Here is a 9469-nt window from a genome sequence, read left to right as displayed (position 1 = left end):
TTTTGATTCCCCTCACCTCACCTTCTTCCTTCTGCAGTGACTCTCCTCCCACTCTTCTTCCTCCTCCCACCCAAATTCCAGGTTTTTATTTCTTTCCTAATGGGTTTGCATGCATTATTTGCTTTTACATTGATTCCTATGGGAAAAATTGCTTCTACTTAAGAACCTGGTTACGGAACGAATTAAGTTCTTAAGTAGAGGTACCACTGTATATGATGGATCTAAGTTAAATAAGCTGAATTGTTACATATTTTAACTATAATCATATAAGCAGGTGAGACAGCCTGCTGCACCTATATTTTTAAGGACAACCCATACTTTCTTGTGACATGCATTATCAAAAGCATTTGGATTATCAATAAATCAAAATAAATATATTTTTAGAGTTTCCTTGCTTTTTCCATTATCTACTGGATGTTAGCAATGTGATCTCAGGTGCTGCTGTTCAGTCTTTTGTCATCATTCTCTATGGTAGATAATACAGAATAAGCATTATTTCTTGATTAAATCAAGAGGGTCCCATTACAGCAGTGCTTCTCAATTGTTTTCTGTTATAATCCCCCCCACCCAAGAAGTAAACATTTCACGCCTCCCCCCAACTCTCTGATCTGGACCCCAATGGAATTTCATTCATTTATTTTATTTTATTTATTTATTTTGTCAAACAAGTATAGAATTATAGTTTGAATTTTAGCGTTAATATTTATTATTTAACTTATAAGCAGCAAGCAAATCATTGTCTGGGGAAGCTGCTCTACTCACTTATCTGGGAGTAAGTCACTCTGAACTCAGTGGAGCCTGTTTTCAGTTAGGCTGGCATACACTACCTCTTCTGACACTGGGCCAGGCCAGCTTAATCAAGCTGATGTTTTGGGGTCGCTGGCCTCGCCCATAAGTGCCGCCTTTGCCAGGCACTCACGCCAAATAGTGTGGAAGGAGGCTTTAGGGTGCCATTCAAAGCTTCTTTCCAGCTGCAGCATGTTTGCCATGCCGTTTATGGCTACTGTGGCGCCTGCCAAGAACAACGAGTCTACAGAGAGGGGCGGCATACAAATTTAATGAATAAATAAATAAATAAACAAGAACCCATACAGCCACCCCATCTGGCCACCTTCTCTTCCGGGCTTGGAGTAGCGTGCAGCTGAGAAAACACTCCCCGCCTGGGCAAATCGATTGAGAGGGAGCATGCATGTTCCTCATGGTCACATGTGCCCCTTGGCATCACGCCGTGCCCCACTATTTGAGAAGTACTGCATTACAGCAGTTAGGGATGCATAATCTATTTTATCTTGCATTTTCTTTTGAAATAGTTAGGTCCTGCTTGTGAATGTTGCCACAGATGTGGGCACCTCAGGTGTAGTCAAGACTTCTTCCTTCTGTTCTTAATCAGCATTTGCTAGAGCAGAGATGGTGAACCTTTTTTGGCTCAGGTACAAAAAGATGCACACATGCATGATAGCGTGTGTGTAATTGCCCGCACCCATAATGTAATGCCCTCCCCCTGCGCTGTCCTCCCAGGCATGAAAATGGGCCTCACTAAAGGCTCTGGTAAGCCCACTGGCTTTCCAGGGTTCAGGAAAGCCTCCTGAAGACTTTGAACAGTGAAAAATGTCCCAACGGCTAGTTGGAAGTTTGAAAACGAAATGGAAGTGCAGCTGCCCTACTCAGATAGTTGCACACCTATCACACAGGCATCACACACCTTGGCCCATTTCTTTTGCAGCCAGGAAGGCTTTCCTGAAAGCCTCTGTAGCTGATAACAGAGCTCCGGATGGATCTACAGCTCTGCTATCAGCTGCAGAGACTTTTCCTAAAGACCTTTCCTGAAGGCCTCTCTAGCCAATAACAGAGTCTGGATCACTCCAGAGCTCTGTTATTGCTGAAGAGGTCTTCAGAAAAGCCTTGTGAGCTGCAGAACAAATGGGCCGAGGTGTGGGAGGCCTGGCTCCAATTGTCCAAAACCGAAGAAGTTCCTGAAATCCTCTGGCAGCGAAAAGAAGTCTGGGGGTGAGCACACAAGTGAACTTCTGGTTGGGCCATTTTTGCCATCCCCAGGCTTCAGGAGACTTTCCTAAAGTCTGGAGAGTGAAAACAGCAGAAGTGGCCAGTGCATATATGTGTGCTGGAGCTGACATAGAACAACTTCTCACATACCCTCAGATATGGCTCCGCATAGGCTCGCCATCACTTGCTAGGGGTACTATATTTAGTTGCAAAATCCAGAAGATCACTACATGGGTGCAAAAGATTTCATCATATTTTTTACTATCAAATCATCAGCCAGATTTCTGAAGCCCAGCTACAATTCTCATAGCATTTGTGGGCATTTTTCTTCTAGCATTTGCCCTCTCAATTAGAGTTCCATGCAAAGGTAAAGGTAAATTGATGTAAAGCTGATCTGTTCAAATAAGAAATGATATCAGAATAACACAGGAGACCCATTCTTTTACAAATTATTGATTTGTGCAGAAATATCAGGAAGAAGGTAACTTCAGAAGGTGTAGTATTGGCAGTGTATAGTGCCACTATGTATTGGCACTGAATAGTGAGGGCACTGTAACACACTTCAGCAGAAGCCACAGAGAGGATGAAGTCACAAAAAACAGATCACCAACTTTCAAACTGCAGTATTTCCCTGATGCAGAAATGATGGATAGTACTATAAATCAATAGTGGAGAAAAAAGTCCCATTTCCCAAATATTTATAGTCATAGTATCTACTCTGTAAAAATTTATAACACCATTAGATGATACCCAAAAATGTTAACTTTGCTGCTCAATTATGGTAGCCCAACTATATCTAAGAATTCAGTCGGTTTCTAAACAATAGGGTCAAGCATTTCCCCCACCTTGCCTAAGCCAGTGTTTTCCAACCTTGGCAACTTGAAGATATTTGGACTTCAACTCCCAGAATTCCCCAGCCAGCGAATTTATTTATTTATTCATTTTTTATTTATTTCATTTTGTCCAATACACAATACATATTGAAGAGAATAGACATGTAGTATTATATATAAAGAAAAGGGTAGAAGAAAAGATATAAAAATAGAGGAGAATGCTGGCTGGGGAATTCTGGGAGTTGAAGTCCAAATATCTTCAAGTTGCCAAGGTTGGGAAACAGTGGCCTAAGCAACAAGAGGTTTAATCCAATTCTGTCACCATGTGATAAAGTGATTCTCTTTCTAACGCTTGCAATTGTATAGAATAGGTTTACAGATTAAATCAGTTGCATACTTGTACTAAGGAATGGCCAGGAAGGGAATAGGGTACAATCAATTGCAATATGCAAATAACTTATATGGCCCACAAGAGCACCAAATCCTAAAATAAAGGACTCATTGTGGCCTTAAAAGGTTAGGGAAGTCAGGTGACAATTCCTACAATTTCTGGACACTGTAATGTTAGCTAGAACCACGAGGAGGAATTATGTGGTGTAGTCTGACTGAGATGAAATCAAGAATATTCATTGGAGAACAGGATGCAAAGGCTCCTGAAATAACATATGGCTCCATTATACTCTTGCATTAAATTAGATTTTAGTGGAGCAAAGAAAACCACCCCAGTGCCCTCCCGTCAGCACCGAACAAACTTCCCTCGCGAGGCAACTTTCCTGCCGAGATGACCCGACAAGGTCGGCGGAGCAATGCATTCTGGACAATGTAGTCCCCAAGGACGCTCAGGCCCTCCAGTGTGTTTGCAGCATCCAAAGGAGGCGAGGCTTTCCAATCGAACTCCGCCTTCCTTTCCCGCCAATTCTTATTCCAGTTTTGGCGCCAAGCGGCAAAGCGGGTTCCTCTGTTGGGAGGCGGACGCCGGTAGGACCGTGTCTTGTTCCCGACGTGGAAAAGACGCCATGAACGCTGACGGTCAGCTGGAGACCAACTTCCCCAATGGGTAGGGGCACGGGTTGCCGATGGGCTGCGCATTCATTCGCATAACGTTATTCTCTCTCTTTACACTCACTCGTGCATCCACCATGGCTGCTTAAACCTATGCCTCCCCCCCCCCATCCCCTCCACCTTTGTATACACACTTGTGTTTGCTCGAGCGATTGAATCGCGTCCCTCAAAAGCAACATGAGAAAATATTATTTTACTGAAAGAGTAGTAGATCCTTGGAACAAACTTCCAGCAGGCTTTCTTTTTAATTTTCTCCGTCTCTCTTGCTATTTTTAATGAATTAAGCAGCCGCAGTCTCTTCACTATATTTTTGTGCGGGTCCTTTTTGATTTCCGATGCCCGCAGTGCAGGAGGCAGAAGAGGACCAGAAGTGTACATTCATAAATACAATGAGGGACGTGCGGGATGCCAGCCTAACCTATTTTGTTACACTGTAGGCTCCCATTTTTTTCATTGTTCGGGTTAAGAATGAACAAACCTCGCTGAATCACAAGTTTGTGAAGTAAAAGAAACACTAGGAGAAAGAAATGGGAAGAGCAAAGGAAAAACAAAACCAGTCCTGTGAGAAGGAAGCTTATTTGGTGGGCCTGGGAGAAGAAAATTGAATGGCACATGCTGGAACTAGTGTGGCTTAATCGCCAGCTGGCTGAGCAATCCTTTTGTTTCACAGTAACATTTCATTGCAAGAACTCAGGTTGGAATTCAAATACAAATCTTAAGCAATTGCTGAATGCACTTGCTGGTCTACCATTGATTGTTGTGGACAGAATGATCTTTATTATGTGGTTTTATAGAGTTCACAGATTATAAAGTAGTGTGTAAAATTGAATGACAGAATTAGAATTTAGAACTGGGATTTAGAACGGGAGTAATCTACAACTCCAACATCATATGACAAGCTGGAAAAAATCAGTTCACTATTAAAGCACACAATGAAATTTTAACACCCGGAGGTAAATACAGGTGACTGTATTTAAGAAACTTGTGTTCATGTATAGCTTCCTTTATGTCTGGAGGAAAATCACAGTTATCCTACTTGTGTCTGCTTGGGAATGCAGAGCACAGACAGTTTTGTTGCTCTGCCTGGCAGGAAATCCTGACCAAAAGCAATACTTTATGCAGCCTGCTGTTGTCAAATCTAAAGAATTGTGGTTGTTTGCAGTTTGGAGAAGAGGCATTTCTTTCAGCGGGTTAAATTGCTAGGGATTAAATATAAGATTAGTGTTAAATATGTTGCTGGAGGTCTTTGATTTCTGAAATTTTCTTGTTCAAATAACCTTTTTCAGAATTCCATCTTTTCTAAAAATTAGAGTAATTAAAAAAATAAAGTATTCTTTACAGATGTAGAATCAGCTTCTTTTAGGTGTACAGTAATAAAGATGTTGAAATTTACATAGGTTATGAGATACATGCATTTAACTAAAAGCAGTAAAGTCTATAGTGAATGCTTGTTTTCTGTACCTTTGTGAATTTTAAACACAAGTTTTCATGATTATGAGAAAATGCTAGTTCTGATTTGCACTGATCTAAACAAACAAAATAATGAGAGTGGAATGACAATCCTAAAAAATAAAGGTAAGAGCTCTCCTTCCACATATACAAACTCAGAATTTAACCTAACAGCTTTAAATGTATTCATATTATTTTACTTTCGGAATCACTTTCAGTTTGAGTGCAGGACTATGTGCTAAACCAGTCATGTGCTGGCCACATTCATGATTGGTTTAGCAAAGGGGGAAAAGTCATGTCATGTGAAGACACTGTGACAATGCAAGTTTGACATCCTTGGTCTAATGGTTAAGGTACCAGTTAAGAAACCAGGAGATTGTGATTTCATTTCCTACTTTGGCCATAAAAGTGATTAGTCACTTTCTTTCCAATACACTTCACAATTTACAGGGTTGTAATTGTGGGGAAAAGAGGAGGAAGGTATGTTGAGATATATTCTTGACTTGTTTATAAAAACAATAAAGGTAGGCTACAAATAGATACCTAATATAAAGTAATTTAACCTGAAATTTCATTACTAAATGTTTTATTTTATGAAACATTTGTGTCCTATGGTTCAAATTTAAAAAGGAAAGCAAGTTGATTTATGCAGTAATTAAAAACGATCAGACTTGATCCTAAAAAGTAATATCATGAAGATTTTAAACTTAGCAATTACTTAAAAATACTGTATGTTCTGGTGGAGAAATAAAGTCTTTGAATCCAACCATTGTAAAACCTGAAATACTGAACTCATTACGCCATGACTACTTTAATGTCAAGATTAGGCTCACCCGAGTGTTTTAACTGATCTGCTATCATAAAATAATGAAGAAATGGCCTCACCTTGACTAGCTTTTTATCTAAGTTCAATTTCTAGAGTGCATTTTATATCTTATTTTATGATAAAGTAATGATTAGTTCTTCAGATGGGTTTCCCTAAGGACAAAATATTTAAAAGCAACATTGTTCTTCATTAATGGAAGTCTTTCTTTTAAAATCAGAGAAGATATTACTTCATGAGAAAAGTATGAGCTCGCTACAGATGTACGGCTTCTTGTTACACCATGATAGGGTTCATACTACATATTAAACTCTAAAAGCAGATTAACAAAGGATGCCTATATAATATACAAATAGAAGTTGGTATGTAATGAAAGTTAGTATGATGGTCCAATTTACACAATACACCAAGACACTGACTTGTCCTAACCTTTTGGACTTCAGGGATCACTACATAATTTTAAATTTTGCAAACCATTAATAGGAATCCAACGCACCCACTTGAAGCTCCTGGACATCCATTCTCTTTCCCACTCTTTGTCTATCTCTCTCTCATCTCTTTCTCTCATCCCTCTCTCCCCTTCTTCTCTCTCCCTCTTTTTCTCTCCCCCCTCTCGTTCTTTCTCTCTTCTCCCTTCTCTCATCTTTATCTCTCTGACATCTCTATCTCTCCCCCTCTTTTTTCTCTCATCTCTCTCTTCTCTTCCCTCTCATCTTTTTCTCTGACATCTCTCCCCTCCTCTCTTTCTGTCTGTCTGTCTGATTCTAATTCTCTGGTGCTCTCTGGGTCTTGCGGGCACTCCTTTGACCTTTGTTGATGCTGGACGCACCTCAGTTGCTTGGGGAGACTCACGACCTGCTCTCTGTTCCAACGCCCGTCCAGCTCAGCTATAGCTGATGCTCTGTCGTACTGGGTTTCAGGAGGGGCAGGAATGCCATTTCCGCCATTATGAAGTGAGCTAAATTTAACTGCAAAAATAGCGGGCAGGCCATGGACCTGCCAACAGCAGTATCAGAGAGAAATGGCCAGGCCAGCGTCTCGGTACTGAGAGGAAGTCATGCATCTCCCTGAGAGACCAAGATGCATGGAGCATCAACAAGGCCCAGAAGAAATGCCCACAAGACCCATCAAGAGATGAAACTTCACTCCCGCTCTGGAATTTGATGCAAATCTCCATTCCCTGCCCTTCCCTTCTCAGGCCAGGCGAGGAGTAACTGGGAGGGGCGGGCCAGTCACTGGTGGGTTCAGCTAACTGGAAGCCACAGGAGACGGAAGAATGAGCCACAGGTTGCTGATACTCGTTGCTTTGGCCCACCTATCCTGCCCTTCCCCTGCACCATTACCTCGTTCTGACTGGTGAGGGTTTTTACTGCAAAGTTGCATGTTTCATGTTGCTTCCTCTGGCAGAGATTTCCAACCCCACCATGAGCTGCCTGGGTGTGTCGCAGACCACCACAATTTTCTCATGGACCACCAGTGGTCCATGGATCACTGGTTGGTGACCTGTGGCTTAGTCTATCGTATTACGTGAACACAGCTACCCTGTTTCCCCCAAAATAAGGCATCCCCTGATCATAAGCCCAATTGTGCTTTTAAGTGCATGGCAATAAGGCCAAGTGCTTATTTCAGGGTTCAAAAAAAATATAAGACAGGGTCTTATTTTTAGAAAACATGGTTTACAGCTTATTTTCTGGATCAGATTTGGGGATATTCTTTAGAAGGAGGCATTTGTACAGTGCATATTGAAGATACTCTGCATCAAATTTCTCTGTATGATGTGAAATCTTTTGGTTTTCAACTAATTTTTATAAAAGAAACTGACAGTGCAAAGCAGAAAGTGTTTAGGAAATGTTTGGAATGCTTTCTGTATGCAGAGAGTTAGGAAAAACTAACTAAATCTGAGGGCAGATATAGCATTCAGCCATTTAATCAGAAGGCACTTCCCTTAGGAGTTGAGCCAGAATGTTTTAATCTTGTATATTTTATTATTATTTGCTTATCTGCTGATTAGCTTCAGAGGTGGTTTTTTTTTAATTAATTAATTTATTGGATTTGCATGCCGTCCCTCTCTGAGAAATTTCTAGTAAATAAGTTTCAACGCATTTTTCGGAGTATAAGACGCACCTTTTTACCCCCCAAAAGAGGGTGAAAACTTGGGTGCATCTTATACACTGAAATCACAGCAAACATGTACAGTGATCTCTCGGTTAGCGCGGGGGTTACGTTCCAAGACCTCCCGCGCTAACCGATTTCCGCGTTATACTGGATGCGGAAGTAAAAACCACCATCTGCGCATGTGCGCCATTTTTTCATGGCCGCACATGCGCAGATGGTGGAGTTTGCGTGTGGGCGGCGGGGAAGACCAAGGGAAGATTCCTTCAGCCGCCCAACAGCTGATCTGCTCCGCAGCGCAGAAGCAGCGAGGAGCCGAAGATGGGGTAAAGGCAAAGGGGAAACCCCATCTTCGGCTCCTCGCTGCTGCCGCGCTGCGGAGCGGATCAGGTGTTGGGCGGCTGAAGGAACCTTCCCTTGGTCTTCCCGCCGCCCAGGCAAAGGGGAAAGATCGCTTGCCGCTTTGCAGCTTGGAGCCTTGCTTCGCCTCCTTCGCTGCAATAGGCAAGCGGCAAGCGATCTTGAGAAAGAGAGAGAAAGGAGGGCGACTTGCCAGTCCACGCCCCCCTGGATGAACAGCCTCGCATGGCCCCAGCGCCGGGCTCCGCTGTTGCCTCCGCCCCCATTCGGCTCTGCAGCTGAGAGGCCTTCCCGGCAGAGCCCTCCCCAACAGCTCCCACCGCCAGCGCAAAAAAGAAAAGAAAAAGAAATCCCCAAAAGAGGCAGGCACAAAGCGGGGGCACAAGGGGAGCTGCCCGGCAGAGGTTGCTTTTTTTCTTCTCGTGGGCAAGTGGAGGGGGGGAGAGAGAAGGGAGGAAGAGAGTGTGAGAGAGGAAGAAAGAGAGAGAGAAATGATAGAAAAAAGGGGAGAAAAAAGAGAAATGAGAAAATGATTGAAGCATAGTGACAGGAAAGAAAGAGAAAGAGACAGAGAAGTGACTCTTGGTGATGACGTATGACGTCATCGGGTGGGAAAAACCGTGGTATAGCAAAAAAAACGCGGACTTATTTTTTAATTAATATTTTTTGAAAAACCGCGTTGCAGCGTTTCGCGCTAATCGAGAACGCGCAAATCGAGGGATCACTGTATATCATCTGTGCTGTTTGCTGGGAGGCAGAGGCTATTTTTCCTTGTTTTCCACCCCCAAAACTAAAGTGTGTCTTATACTCCAGTGCATCTTATATC

General features: G+C 42.4%; 1 protein-coding gene across 1 annotated transcript in view; it reads left to right on the top strand.

Moving 5' to 3' along the window:
- Positions 1–3707: 3707 nt before the first annotated feature.
- Positions 3708–9469, top strand: part of DCTD (dCMP deaminase) — a 64000-nt gene continuing 58238 nt past the window's right edge. Inside the window, exon 1 of the mRNA XM_070757481.1 lies at positions 3708–3894. Within this exon, the coding sequence (XP_070613582.1) occupies positions 3854–3894 (41 nt within the window). The 5' untranslated portion in view covers positions 3708–3853. The remainder of the gene's footprint in view (positions 3895–9469) is intronic.

This window comes from Erythrolamprus reginae, chromosome 7 (assembly GCF_031021105.1).
Source record: "Erythrolamprus reginae isolate rEryReg1 chromosome 7, rEryReg1.hap1, whole genome shotgun sequence".
Lineage (NCBI taxonomy): Eukaryota > Metazoa > Chordata > Lepidosauria > Squamata > Dipsadidae > Erythrolamprus > Erythrolamprus reginae.
Note: the sequence above shows the minus strand (reverse complement) of the source record. Positions and strands in the feature narration are given on the sequence as shown.